The sequence below is a fragment of the Myodes glareolus genome, chromosome 10, assembly GCF_982192425.1.
Source record: "Myodes glareolus chromosome 10, mMyoGla1.1, whole genome shotgun sequence".
In the NCBI taxonomy this organism is placed as follows: Eukaryota; Metazoa; Chordata; class Mammalia; order Rodentia; family Cricetidae; genus Myodes; species Myodes glareolus.
The window spans coordinates 14,315,761-14,330,765 of record NC_142035.1 but is presented as its reverse complement, the minus strand read 5'-3'; the positions used below and the strand labels follow the sequence as shown (position 1 = coordinate 14,330,765).

Here is a 15,005-nt window from a genome sequence, read left to right as displayed (position 1 = left end):
GGAGGTGTGGGGGGTGTCAAGAAGTCAAGGTCACACCTGGCTGCGCAGCCTCATTACAGGCCAGCGACCAGAGTCGGGTTCCCAAAAGACCGGGGGAGGGAGAAAGGGTTGTAGTCATGCAGACGACTCCTTGCCCCTTTAATGGTCGGCGTCTTCCAATGACCACCAATCTGCTACCGGTTTGTTAGTTAATGGCATCCCTTCCGACCAATCGGCTGTCCAACATAGGCCCCCGTCGTCCAATCGCGGCGCGTTACTGGGTGGCCTAGCGGTTGCGCAGAGGCAGAGCGCTCCTGGGCGCCCATTGGCTGGATCAAACCCAAGCGAGCATGTGATTGGCTCTCGCTGCGAGAGGGTTAGGATTCAAACGCGGGCGGCGGCCCGGAGCCCCGCAGTTGCTCTTTCGTCTCCGCACTTCTGTTCCGGTGCCAGCGTCCTCGGGATGGCCTCGCAAAACCGCGACCCAGCTGCCGCCAGCGTCGCCGCCGTTCGCAAGGGAGCCGAGCCCAGCGGGGGTGCCGCCCGGGGCCCTGTGGGCAAGAGGTGAGTAGTGCGGAGCTCACCCCCGATAACCGGTGAGGCTTGGGACACAAGAGGGGCGCCAGGAACGCAGGAGATGAAAGGCTGGGGGCGCTGCCAGGCGGCTCTCAGAAGACGCCCTAGGAGCGCTGGGTTCACATATGAGCCAACATAAGGTTCACCCGGGTCCTCCTGTGGATGACGAGTGTGCCTTCGAAGAAGAGGCGAGGCCTCCATGACAGCTCCTCAGGATAGTCGGGTGGCAGAATCCATGCCACAAATGCCCCCTACTTCTCTTTGCAGGCTACAGCAGGAGCTGATGACCCTCATGGTGAGTGGCGTTTTCTAAGATCGATTGGCCCGCCCTCCCATCCCCCACCCAATTATCAGTGGCCTTTCTGACTTCAGGTTCCTTGCTAGTCCGTTGGGTGTAATTCACTCTCTTATGGGACATCCTTTGAACACAGCAGCCGGCTTCCCCGAGTCATGAGCTTATCTGGGCTCATCCCTGCCTACTTTCTGCCCCAGCTCTGACCTCACCCACCCCACCCTTCTAGTCTCTTCAGACCTTGGAATTCTCTCTTCTGGTGGGCCTTTGCTGTATTACCCTAAATATCAATTCACAGGTTCTAATGCCATATAATTAATTAATTTAAATCTCATGTGCTTCCCTGTTCCACTCCTTCCTCCTGTGATATGACTCCAGCTGCTCTGTTTACGGCCTAACTATAATGATATCAGGGCAGGCACTCCCCCAGTGATCCCCTTTGGCTATGCCTGAAAGTGTAGTCTGTAATCCAGCCGTTGGGTGTCTTCTTCCCACAGATGTCTGGTGACAAAGGGATTTCCGCCTTCCCTGAATCAGACAACCTGTTCAAATGGGTAGGGACCATCCATGGAGCAGCCGGCACAGTAAGTGTGGTGTGGGACTTGGGGTCACTTTGCTGAGTGTGACAGAGGGGGCGACTTCAGTCCCCTGTGCCTGTGGCCACGTTCTCTGAGTACAATGGGAAGGGGCTCTTTGGGCAGTGCCAGTTAGAGACCACAGTGAAGCGGGAGGGCACAAGCAGCTGCCCATTGCTGCAGATCTGGTTTTAAATCAGAAATTGGATCAGTTAAATCTGAATTTTCACTTCCTTTTATTTCCTTTGTTGTTGTTTTTGTTCTTTGAGACAGGGTTTTCCTGTTTAGCTTTGGGGCCTGTCTTGGAACTCGCTCTGTAGACCAGTCTGTCCTTGAACTCACAGAGATTCATCTGCCTCTACCTCCTGGGTGCTGGGATTAAAAGCATGTGCCACCACCTCCTCACAGAATTTTCACATTGACTAAGATACTAATTGCACCTCTCTGGTAGCCCTCAGAATGCCCTGTCTCAATCTTTTAACCAAAAGGTCACTGATACCCCCCAGATAGGAAGAAAGCACCAGGGACCAACTTACCACACTCGTTATCTGCTGGTCAGATTTCAGATTCAAAAGTCATGGCCTTATTTGGGGCTTGGATAGAATGTGGGGGTGTGTACACGGGGGACTTACTTTGCCCTTCTTTTTCCCCCAATGTCAGGTATATGAAGACCTGAGGTATAAACTCTCACTCGAGTTCCCCAGTGGCTACCCTTACAACGCACCCACGGTGAAGTTCCTCACGCCCTGCTACCACCCCAACGTAGACACCCAGGGCAACATCTGCCTGGACATCCTCAAGGATAAGTGGTCCGCGCTATATGATGTCAGAACCATCTTGCTGTCTATCCAGAGCCTGCTAGGAGGTAACTTCTGAGACCACCCACTCCTGCATACCATGGTGGGGGTTTGCCAGGGCTCCCCTGAACCTGCCTCTTATCCCTCTGACTGTTCTGATTCCATCCACAGAACCCAACATCGATAGCCCATTGAACACGCACGCTGCTGAGCTCTGGAAAAACCCCACAGGTAGGTTCTTCTCCAGCCTTCAGAGGGACCCTGTCATGAGTTGCACAGTGACTGACTGGGTTGGGCTCCTGCGTCTGCTCTGTTGCTTCCTCCATACTTGAATAGATAAAAGGGATCTTTGGGTAGAATGTGTCTCCTGACCCCGGGTGGTAATGGGGTCACAGAAGCAGGCAGATCTTTGTGTTCGGTTCAAGGCCAGCCTGGTCTACAGAGAGTTCCAGGACAGCCAGGACTACATAGAGAAGCCCTGTCTCCTGTACCTTTCCTGCTGGAAGCAAGTCAATCAAGAAACCAGCTAGATGACAGCGGGCAGGGGGGAGGTATCTTCTGGGCAGGGAGAACAGGCCCTGTCAGCCTCCCCCATCCTATCACTCACCTGAAACCTGTTTGCTCTCTTCCAGCATTTAAGAAGTACCTGCAAGAAACCTATTCAAAGCAGGTCTCCAGTCAAGAGCCCTGACACAAGATGTCCAGCTTCTCCTTGTGTCGTCTTTTTCTTAGATGGTCTGTCCTCTCCTTGATTTCTACGCTGTGGTGTTATTTTTGTTTTATTTGTCTTTTTAACTTAAGTCTGCTTAAGCCCTTACAATGTATATTAAATAAATACACGTTGATTGTTTTTGTATAAGTTACCCTCAACCAGTGGTACTTGGGACAAGAGGGGAGCTAGCTTAACATCCGGGTTCTGGCCTGTTGGCTCCAGGGTTGGAAGAAGCTGATAGACAGTGGGGGCTGAATGTAGGTTACTAGGGTGTGACCTTGTGTGTCTGCATATAGTCTTCACCAATAAAATGGGTATCAATAATGCTGTTTGCCTGGAGATATAGCTCCCTGGCAGACAGCATGTTGAATACCTGTGAAGTCCTGGGTTCAGTTCCAGCCACAGATTAATATCCATTTCTGAGTTACAGCATGCACTGTAAATGTCAGGAACAGTGCCAGCTGGGTTACAGATGAGGCTCAGCCAGACCCTTAAGCTCAAGAATGTGTAGGAGAGGGAAGAACTAGACACCCACTTTCTAACAGATGTTTTTTTTTGGGGGGGGTGCTCAGGTTACCCTACAGCAGGTCCAAGCTCTGGAAAAGACTGAGCTCTGGACTCAGGTCCCCCACGCACATGGTTCCAAGCCAGGGATTGGGGGCACTTTCACCTCCTGCTCCATCTCCATGAGGACCCTCCCCAAGTCATCAGCTCTGCAAGCCGCTGGTTGTGCAGGCTGTGGGAAGAGGGAGGCGAGGCAGAGGGACAAGCCTGTCAGGAAGGTTCTAGCCAGCCCCGTTAACTACTCTTAGCCCATCCTCAGTCCTGAGCCCTTACAGCCACATGTGGAAAAAGAAAATTGACTTGTCAGCTCAGAAGTTAGTGTTTCTCTTGGGCATAGAGCTTTTTTAATCCATGTAATGTGGACAAACCCACTTGGGATCTTGTTAAAATACAAGCAATGACAGGGTTGCATTTCTAGTGAGTCCCAGGTTACTTTTGCTATGGTCTAGTTAACATACAAAGTGTTCTGCAAAGGGTGTGGTTTGGTTGGTAGAGTGCTTGCCTATCGTGCATTAGACCCTGTGTTCAGTCTCCTGAAACACAGTAGCAGTCTGGTCTATATCGAGTTCTAAGGCAGAAGCGTATTATCAGGGCCCTATCTTATACACACTAAAAAAAGGTATGAGGTCAGCACGATGAGACATGCCTGCAATTCTAGCAAAGGAAAAAGGTGTGGTTCTGGAAACAGCACAGGAGCCACCTAGAACAGACTTAAGAAGATGCCTAAGAACAGGAGTGCTCAAAAACCACCCACACGCACACACTAAATCGGCTCCAGATAAATGCTGAAGTGGCTGGCTATATTCGGGTCTGCCTTGGAAGGCTGGGACGTGTGGTCCTTAAGGTGGTGTTTAGTCCTCTGCATGGTCAGCTGACCTACCCTGTCACAAAGACCCGGAGTTGTAACTAGTTAACCAAATAAGGGGGCAGTGGTGGTGCATGCCTTTAATCCCAGTACATGGAAGGCAAATCTGAGTCCGAGACCAGCCTGGTCTACAGAGTTGAGTTCCAGGGCAGTCAGGGCTACAAAGACTCGAGTTCTGACGCTCTACAGTGTAAAGTCCTACAGTGGGAAGAAAGGGAGGTTGTTTCTTGGGGTGCAAGTACTCCAGGGGTACTTGGAGAACTTACAAGAGTACTTGGAGAAGTACAAGCTGCTAAAGTAGCTGGGTGTCTGCTCTTCCAGGGCTTGCCGCCATGGCAAAATACCTGTTACACCAGAGAATCTAGGTTCAGGTTAGGTCCCCAGAACTGCAGGCATAAGGGGGAGGGGGCAGCTACTTGAGATTTATCTTGAAAACAACAAAAGCTAAGCAGCTTTGGGCACAGCAGTGTTAAGAGACTGAGCCCACACCCTTAATCCCAGCAGAAGCACAGAGACAGATCTCTGAGTTCAGAGCCAGCCTGGTCTACAGAGCTGAGTTCCAAGACAGCCAGGGCTGCACAGAAAACTCAAGAAAGAAAGGTGCTGTGGGACAATGGTCTTTTATCGAGTCACTTGTATTATTTTTAATAAAATGCTCATTGAAGCCAGGCGGTGGTGGGGCATGCCTTTAATCCCAGCACTTGGGAGGCAGAGGCAGGCGGATCTTTGTGAGTTCGAGCCAGCCTGGTCTACAAGAGCTAGTTCCAGGACAGGCTCCAAAGCTACACAGGAACCCTGTCTCGAAAAAACAAATAAATAAATAAAATTAAAATCCGATTGGCCAGTAGCCAGGCAGGAAGTATAGGCGGGGCAATGAGAATTCTGGGAAGAGAAAACAATCTGCAGTGGTCACCCAGACTCAGAGGACACAATATGTGACTGCCTCACTGAAAAAAGGTATCAAGCCACATTGCTAACACAGACAAGAATAATAGGTTGATGTAAGATGCAAGAATTAATAAACTGGGTGGTGATGGCTTGTGCCTTTAATCCCAGCACTTTCAGAGGCAGGCGGATCTCTGTGAGTTCAAGGCCAACCTGGTCAAGAGCTAGTTCCAGGACATGCTCCAAAAGCTACAGAGAAACCCTGTCTCGAAAAACAAATAATAATAATAATAATAATAATAATAATAATAATCAGAAACCTGAGCTACTAGGCCAATCAGTTTATAATTGATGTAGACCTCTGTGTGATTCTTTGTCTTTGGGACTTAACAGCTGCAGGATAGGGCGGGACAGAAACCTCAGTCAATAGGAAGGAAAGAAAGACCCTCTTGGCTGCAGTTAAGAGCAAGGAAAATAATACCTTATCAAGAAGTAAGATGGTGACTTGAGCTAAGACGGAATGGGCAACAACAGTATATAGTAGGTACTTGATAAATATTGGCGGTTTCTAACACCAGCACTGGAGCGGGCTGAAAGCAGAAGCTGGGAGGTGTATAAGTAGAACAAGAAGGAAGAGGAACCGGAAGCTGCTTGCCAGAAGGCCTGACAGCCTGAGTTCAACCCAAGTTGCACGAAGAGAGAATGTCTCCCCAAAGTTGTCCTCTGACCTCTATATGCATGCATATAGCATAATACACACCAGCAAACACATGGGACATAAACGTAATTTTTAAAAAGTTTAAGTGGAGGGGCTGGAGAGATGGCTCAGTGGTTAAGAGCCCTTGTTGCTCTTGCAGAGAACCTGGGTTCGGTTCCCAGCACCCACATGGTGGATCATAGCCATCTGCAACTCCAATTCCAGGGGATTCAATTCTTGTGTCCTCAGGTGCCAGGTAAACGTGGTACACAGACACACATGTAGATAAAATATTCACACTCATAAATCTAAAAGAATAAAAATGTTTCCGAGGGAGGAAGAAGACAGACAGGACAGGAATGGAGAAGGTGGGTTGTAGTCATGAATAAAATAACAGTAAAATTCAGGGTTTCAAGAATGGTGGCAGGCTGGCATGGTGGCACACACTTTTAATCCCAGCACTGGGGAGGCAGAGGCAGGCGGATCTCTGTGAGCTCAAGGCCAACCTGGTCTACAAGAGCTAGTTCCAGGACAGGCTCCAAAGCTACAGAGAAACCCTGTCTCAAAACAAAACAAAACGAAAAAAGAATGGTGATAGGCTGGCATGGTGGCACACACCTTTAATCCCAGCATTTGGGAGGCAGAGGCAGACAGATTGTTGTGAGTTTGAGGCCAGCCTGGTCTACAGAGTGATTTTTAGGCTAGATAGGAGAAAAGAAGAAAGAAAAAGAAAAATGAAAAGAAAAAGAAGGGCAGTAAGGGTGATCCTAATATTAGCAAAAGATACATCTGCTATCTACAATGGAAAGGAGTAGCAATGTGGCTCAGTGGCCCTGCATTCGCCTAGCATGCCCCTGGGCCCCAGCTCCACAACCAGGAAGTGCCAACATTTATTAAATGATGTTTGCTACGTGTCAGAAGCTGTTCTGCTTCATACATAATTACTCTCGAACTCCTATGCCCCGTAAGTATTCGTTATCTTCTTTTTACAGATGAGGAAACTGAGACACAGCGAGGTTGAATTTAGCACAGGCAGTGAGGGTTCAAACCCAAGGCTAATTACTGCACTCAATTAGTTCTGGCTTGATAGCAATTGAGTGGTAGAGAAGGTTAATGGCACTGTCTGAATCACTGGGGGCTGGGATCCAGGGAAGAGACGGTATCTGAGCCCAGGCTTGTGGGTTGACGAGCCAGATTCCTAAGAAAGGCACATCCTTCGGGATAGGGTTTCACTTTAGCTAGGTCATGCCTTTGGCCCCTTGGAGAGCAATGGAGGGGGCTGAAGGGAGGGAGATGAGGGACCAAAGAAACTACGCTCTCTAACAGCTTTGCGCCTGAACAAAGTAGTTCATGCAGCTGTCTGGGACGGATGGAAAGATCCCTCCTCCTCAGGAAGGACCTGCAGAGTGTGAACGTACTATACCTAAGACCCAAGAGTTTCCAGAAATGGTGAGGGAAAAGCAGCATTGCCCCCTCCCGGGTTCCAGCTTCCGCACACCTTCGCCCTGTCTCAGGCGCTTTTGCTCGATCGGCCGTCACCCAGTGGCTCCCCTTCCTGCAGCGCCGGGCACAACTGCAGCCCACTTGCCGAGCTGCTCACGGTACCTGACCGCGAACCTGTAGAGCCGGTGGAGCAACGCCCAGCACTCCGCCGCCCGTGCCTCGGGCTCGCATGACCCAGTTCCTTTGCATCTGCCGCCGATCGGGGGAACGCTCTGGGCGCCAAGCCAGTCAGGCAACCCCTAAGATCCCTTACCCTCAAACATTCCCCTGTTAGTCAAGGCCAGCTTTGCAACGTCAGCTTTTATTCCTTCCAGTCACAAAGTCCGGAGGAGCGGCCCTTCCCTGGTGGGGCGGGGAAGGCAAGGGTGGAGTTGTCCACACCCAGGGGACCTGCGATCTGGGTGGAAGCGAATGCCGGCTCCTTACTGAACGCCCTCCATCATCTTCAGGAACTCTGCGGAGAAAAAGAGGGAAGAGCTCAGGGGTACCTCTCTTGGGGCAGAGACCTGGCCTGGGCTCTCCACTCGCAGAGGGGCGTCTAGTCGCTAATGGATAAGCTGCTCTAAGCGGCCGGAGCACCCTACCGGGGCTCAAGACCGAGGGAGGGAACTTAATCAGGCGATGCCCAGCCCCACCTACATAGCTAAGAGCTCCCGCTGGCCCTCACCATCGAAGTCAATGCGGCCATCATTGTTCTTATCTCCGTCCTTCATCAGGGATTCGATCTCCTCATCTGTCACGTGCTCCCCAGAAGCCCGGAAAATCTCAGCCAGCTCCTCAGCATCGATGTAGCCGTCTGCATTCCTTTGGGGGGAAATGGACAGAGCAGGACACAGGGAACCGGTGAATTGCTGGAGCCATGCCTGACGCCTCAGCTCACACCCTGACCCTGGCCAGCCTGCTCCTTCTCTTCAGGCCAGCAGGCTCCATCTGCTCCCAAGTCCGTGATCCCAGACCCCACCCGCACCTGTCAAAGATGCGGAAACACTCTGCCAGCTCTTCTTCGCTCTTCCCTTTCGCATCCTCTTTCATCTGGCGCACCATCATGACCAAGAACTCCTCAAAGTCGATGGTACCGCTGCCTGCGGGGGAGCGGGCGGCACACTTAGCCCAGCATGCCCTGAGCCTCTCCCCACCGCCCCCTGCCCTGGAGGGCTCAGCTCACCATCCTCATCCACCTCCTCAATGATGGCATCCAGTTCCTCTTTGGTGGGTGTCTGCCCTAGCATCCTCATCACGGTGCCCAGCTCTTTAACGCTGATGTCCCCACCACCATCAGCATCAAACATGTCAAAGGCAGCCTTGAACTCTACCAGGGGGAGAAGCGGAGAGGGATGAGTGAGGCCGGTTGGATTGTCAGCCTCCCACCTAGTCTCCTCTCCCCCAGTGGCACAATCTCACTCACCAGCGATCATCTCCTCGCTGAGGTAGGACCTGGCCTCAGCCTGTTGGTCCGTCTGGAGAAAACAAAGAGAGGATCAAGAGCGCAGAAGGGCAAGGTCTCACCTCGGTTTCCCACTTGTTAGGAAGTCCCCCTGGGCCCCACAGAACTACTCCAAACCTACTGCACGGCTCAGGTACCCCTCAGTGCCCACTGCCAGTGCTGAGGAGAGGGGACACAGACTATGCCCATAGTTTTCTCACTTATCCTCTGGAGCCATAGAAGGGAGCCAAGCCAGGAAACCCCGTCCCAGCAAGTCACACTTCCTGGGCCGCTTTGCAGAGACAATAGAAAATCGGGGGTGGGAGAGGGTTTGGGATATGGTAGCACCAGAGATTTTCTAGTTTTCCCCTCTCCTAACGCTGCTTGGTATTTGACAAGTGGCCATAAATACTTGTCTTGAACTAAATAACGGAGTGCAGAGTCACAGGACACCTGCCAAGTGCTCAGAGGCTGAACCCACAAGAAGACATGGGCAGCTTCGCCTCAAAGGCGAGATTTCACACGCAGTCATTGGAGTAGACACCTCAGGCTCTTTGGCAAATGTGACGGGATGGCCTTGCCTTGGTGTGGAAATAGGAAAATTTGGTTCTGTTTCAGGGTTTTGGTTTTGAGATAGCCTTGCAACGCAGCCCAGGTTGGCCTGGAACCAACCAACCTGGCCTCAAGTTCTCCATTCTCCTACCTCTGCCTCCTGAGTACTGGGTTTCCACATGCATAAAATCATATGTGACCCTAAAAATAAGTTCTCTGTGGCCAGCTAGGTCAGGGCTTTGGTGACTTGGTGGTGAGAAAGGGGAGATGAGTACCAAGGCGCTCTTCAAGCAGCTGGCCCAGATCCCCCTGCCCTCCTCCACCCCTTGGCCTGACCCAGGAGGATAGGCTATTTTTAGCTAGGCATGGGCAACAGCAGCTGGTCTCTGGAGTCCAATTACTCCTTCAAGTGAAGTGGGAAGGAGAAGAAAATGGCAGCCCCAGACTAGGCCCTCTCTGTGGATGGTCAGGGTTTGTAAGTCTGGTCTGTCACCCACTCCTACTTCCCATCATCCTCGGGATTCTTAGAGGCCTGCACCTGAGCTAGCTATAGGCCCACAGACAGGAACCTTTCTTCTCTGGACGCCACAGGCTTAGCTGGGCCTAAGAAGCCAACTCAGCCTCTGCCTTTCAGGGCGACTTTGTCCCGCCCTCAGGGTTCCCGTCTCTCCTACAAAGCAGACAGGCTAAGACCCTTTCCACACAACCCTGGCTGCGGAATATCACCGTCTCACACCTCAGAAGGTGGCCAGGATGTCACAGCCTTGAGGATGAATTCCTGGAACAACCTCCCCAGGATGTCCCAAGAGGACTTGGGTTCTGGCAACCCTCATCTTCCACCTTCAGATGTCCACTCTGTTGCTCACAGAACACCAGTTCTGGGACTGAAAGAGGCCCATAAGCGGTGGTGTCCCCTCGTGTCCTTACCATGGTTGCTGGTTACAGGGGCTCCTCAGCCGTGGGTTGTCTCCTTTGCACTCCACCGCCCAAAAGTGCCCCAGATCTCTCTATCCTCTAGGATTTGTAGGGGTATCCTCTCTTCCCTCCTCCCTGCTCCCCAGAACTGGATACCCTGACCAATCAGATCCAGGGGTCAGCAAGCTCCACCCCTCCCAGAGTCCTAGCCCATTACCTAATTTAGCCAAGGGCCTTTGCAGGGAAATTGAAGCTTCTGAGCAGGTGGCAGACTCTGGCACCACATCCTCCTGGATTCTTAGGAGAAGGGCCTGCCCTGTTCACTGTCTTAGGAAGCTCCCTACCCCCAGTACATTTGCTCCAAGACGGGAGAGGATGTTCAGAATAGAGACAGCGTAGTGGGAGTGGAATGGGAAGAGCCCAGGCTTGAAGTCCCAAATTCAAGACACAGTTGTGCCTCTGAGCCATATGACTGTGGGCGCATGGTGAGGCCCCTCAAAGTACACCTCCCTCCAAGACAGAAGTAACAAATGTGAGCCCAGATGAATAAGTTGCCTAGCTTGTACCATGGCCCAAGTGGGGGGGGGGGGGGAGAGGATACCTAGAACACCACTTACTAAACTCCTACAATGTCTCCACACTGTGCTGAACATCTCAGCCCCATGATCTCATCTGGTGTTCATCCTGTGAGGTGGTAACTATTATTACCTCCATTTGACTAGAGTGCTTTGTAAATCACACAGGCCTACAGAGGAATTCTTTTCCCCATTAGGAGGCCAGGTCTCACGTGTCCCAGGACGGCCTTGAACTCCTTAGGTAGCTGAAGACAACCTTGACGTTCTAATCCTCCAGCCTCCACCTCCAGAGTACTGGGATTTACAGGCATTTACCACTAAACCCTGCTTAAGTCCTTTGATTGATTTTGCAACTGTGTCTCCACTGTCATCTGAGCGGGCCTCGAACTCCTGGGCTCAAGTAGTCCTCTTGTCTTAGTCTCCCAAATCACAGACTGTAGGCATGCCTGATCTATCTATGATACACGTATACACAGCATCTGCAGTGCTGGGAATCTAAGCTGGGGCTTGTGCACGGTACAAAGCGCGCTACCAGCTGAGCTACATCCCAGTCCTTGGTGAGTCTTTTCAAACTTATTTTTTTTTAATGCATATGGGTGTGTTGTCAGCATATGTTTGTGCCCTGTGTGCATACCTGGTGCCCAAGGAGATCAGAAGAAGGCATTGGGTCCCACGATTGGGAGCCACTATGTGAGTGCTAAGAATTGACCCAAGGTCCTCTGGGGCTCTTGACCACTGAACCCCAGCCTTGGCAATTCTTATCATTTAATCTTTACTGCAGAAAAGTTAGGACAAGCAGGCCTCAGGGACCCACCCAGAAGACGTGTTCAGAGGAGCCGGGCAGCAGAGGCACACACCTTTAACCCCAGCACTTGGGAGGCAGAGGCAGGCAGATCTCTGAGTTCAAGGTCAGTCTGGTCTACAAAGTGAGTTCCAAGACTGTTACACAGAGAAACCCTGTTTTGAAAACAAAAACAAAAACAACAACAACAACAACAAAATGTGTACAGCGCAACGAGAGTGGGGCTTTGTTAGGAGGAGAAATGAGCATTAAAAAAAAAGAATTTGCCTCTTAAGTTATGTTTATCCAGGGACAGGGCATTTAGAACCCAGCTTTTTGTTCTCTAAATAGCAAAGAGACAGAAGAGACAGCAAGTGCCTCTGTTCTAGACATCAAGTATCTAGGACTTCCCTGCCTCTACAAAGCTGGGTTCTAGAGTCCTCTGTCTGCTGTGCCTTAGAGGGTCAGAGGCTGAGGCTTCATTTTTTCTAATCTTTCTTTCTTTAATTATTACTTTTTTTGAGATAGGGCCTCATGTAGCTCAGACTAGCTTCAAATCCACTACCAAGTTGAGGATGACCTTGAACTTCCCCATCCTCCTGCCTCCATCTCTCAAATGCTGGGATTTTACATGAACACCATCATGCCTCGTTTTACTTGATGCTGAGAGTAAGCAGAGCTTTGTGCATGACAGACAAGCACTGTCCCCAATAAACTACTTCCCCAGCACTGGAGGCTTCGCTCCCATTGGTAAAGCTCATTCACCAATGAAGTTATTCAATTTGTATTTCTATTGTGAAATCCCTGGGGTTTGGAATGCAAGTTTATACCTGAAATATTCATAAATACACATGTACTTGTGAAAACATGAAAGCAGGCAGCTAGCCCTTTCCTATAGTTCAGCTGATCCTCTGTAGAGTGAAAATGGGGCATAGAAGGGTCCGAAAGGAACACACCCTAAGAATCCATAGGGTCCTGGCTGAGCGGTGAGGTAAGCAAGGCTCATGGACAGTTGCTAAATCAACAGAAAGAACATGGGGACAACTAAGTCTGGGGTCAGCGGGTGGTGGACCAGACACCAAGGAAGGCAGATGGACAGTGGCAACTGGGCTCCACTCTTCCCTATATATAGACATTCCAAAGAAAGCTCAGAGGAGCCAGGCCAGACTAAATAAGGCCTCCCCCTGCCAGGCAGAGGATCAAGGCATGGTACTCAGGGGAGTCCAACTTGGACAATGGACACTGAGATCACTTGTCTGTGACATGAGGAAGGCAACCCTTAGCAACCACCCATCACTATCTCATTCCTGTGTTTGTTTGGTGAAACAATAAGAACCAAGGTCCCAGGTGCAGACAAGCAAGGTCTTAGCTGCCCCTATTCTCACTCACCCTCTCTTCTCATCTTGCTAATGCTCCGCTCTGGCCAGGCTTCAAAACTGCCCCAAACACCAACCTCGATGATTGCATATGCTAGAAGCTCCCTGAGATCTTTCTCAGCTTTCAGATCACTTCCTCCTGTATTCCCTCTGCCCGACACGCCTGCTATGTGGCTCAAGGAGAGAAACAGCTTCCAAGCCTCTGGCCCCACATTTGAACCATGTCACATGTGAAGCCTCAATGAAACAATCATAATAAAAACAAAAAACCAGTACGGTAGCTGTAATTTAAAGAGGTAGAGGTAGGAAGATGGGGAATAAGGAGTTTAGCACCAGCCTTGGAGGCATCTCAGAAAAAAAGAGAAAAAAGGTGATGAGAGATAGCTCTGTCTGTGAAGTACTTGCCACGCAAACACCAGGACTTGAGTTTAGATTCTCATTAGCCATGTGAGACCATAAGTCCAGCAATCGAAGGGGCGATGGAGCCGGAATGAAAACTAATAGATCCCTGATGCTCATTAGCCACCAGCCTCGCCAAATGGGTGAGCTCCAGGCAACATCTGACTACACACACACATGCACATACACACGCACACACACACACACACACACACACACACACATGCACGCGCGCACACACACACACACACGTACGTACAAAACCAGACAGAGCACTCCCAACTTTGACACCATTTACATGAGAAATCTATCAATGGAAGTGATGGATCACTTTTTGGGGGGAGAGAGGGGAAGGTTCGACAAAGGGTTTCTCTGTGTAACAGTCCTAGCTATCTTGGAACTTGCTTTGTAGACGAGGCTGGCCTCAAACTCACAGAGTTCCATCTGCCTGCTGGCGTCACCTCCCAAGTGCTGGGATTAAAGGTGTGCGCCACCACCGCCCAGCTAGGATCGCTTTTTAAAACTTTTGTATTTCATCTGTGCATACGCACACACACTCAAACTCCACTCTGCACATGTGGTAGTCAGAGGACAGAGATGGAGGGTGGGTTCTCTCCCTTCACCTGTGGATCCCTGGAATTGAACTTGAGTTGCCATTTATTTGGGTGGTGGTGGAATTTTTTTTTTTTTAACAGGATCTCACTACATAGTTCAGGTTGCCCTCTAACTTTCGATTCTTCTGCCTTAGCCTCCCAAGCAACACGCTTGCAGGCAATGCTGGCTTTCCTGCCTGACCGGACAGACCAGATTTCTTTCCATGACGTCATGAACACGCTTTCTTTTCCCTTCATTTCTTCCTTTTTGTTTAGTTGCTGCTGCTGCAGTTTTGAGTTAGGCCTTGAACTCAGGATTCCCCCCCCCCCCCCCGCCTCAGCTTCTCAGGCTGAATAATAGGTGTGCACGATCATGCCTGGCCGAACTCTGGCTGTGCATCCTGTCCTGTGTGGCCTACACTAAAGGAAAAGTTAATAGCCAGCCAGCAGGAGGAACTTGAGTGGAGAGCCTGCCTTTTTGTCCTCGCAGGCTGCCTATGAGCAAACGCAGAGTAATTAGAGCTTGAAGTCGCCAGCAAGCTGAAGTCCCAGACCCCTACTTCCACAAGACAGGAATACCTCCTTTCTTTTCTCAGGTCTCACTACGTCACCCTGGCTGACCTACTCCCTCTGTAGACCAGGCTGGCCTTGAACTCACAGAGACCCACCTGTCTCTCTCCCAAGTGCTGGGATTAAAAGTGTTCACCACCATGCCTGGCTTTTTCCTAACATTTATTTTATTTTTAACTATATGTACCTGTGTGTCTGCGTTTGGATTATGTGTGCAGATACCCTTGGGGGCCAGGAGGGGGCACTGGATCCCATGCAGTTACGAAGTTATAAGGTCCCAGTTGTTGGTGCTAGAAACCGAATTCTCTCAAGCACTAAGCCACTTCTCCAGCCCCAGCTGAGCCTTCATACTGAAAGTGAACCATTACTCTCCGAT

The 15,005-nt window shown here is 50.6% G+C and overlaps 2 protein-coding genes across 2 annotated transcripts; one reads left to right on the top strand and one right to left on the bottom strand.

The window, feature by feature from the left end:
* Positions 1-382: 382 nt before the first annotated feature.
* Ube2c (ubiquitin conjugating enzyme E2 C) lies at positions 383-3,078 on the top strand. Its single transcript, XM_048441026.3, has 6 exons — positions 383-543; positions 823-850; positions 1,345-1,431; positions 2,083-2,287; positions 2,391-2,450; positions 2,852-3,078. The coding sequence occupies exons 1-6, from the start codon at positions 443-445 to the stop codon at positions 2,908-2,910; spliced, it is 540 nt and encodes a 179-aa protein (XP_048296983.1). The 5' UTR covers positions 383-442; the 3' UTR covers positions 2,911-3,078.
* Positions 3,079-7,726: 4,648 nt separating this feature from the next.
* Tnnc2 (troponin C2, fast skeletal type) lies at positions 7,727-10,447 on the bottom strand. Its single transcript, XM_048440857.3, has 6 exons — positions 10,348-10,447; positions 8,851-8,902; positions 8,611-8,754; positions 8,413-8,527; positions 8,113-8,249; positions 7,727-7,899 (listed from the first exon to the last, which is right to left on the bottom strand). The coding sequence occupies exons 1-6, from the start codon at positions 10,348-10,350 to the stop codon at positions 7,868-7,870; spliced, it is 483 nt and encodes a 160-aa protein (XP_048296814.2). The 5' UTR covers positions 10,351-10,447; the 3' UTR covers positions 7,727-7,867.
* Between the last annotated feature and the right edge of the window lie 4,558 nt (positions 10,448-15,005).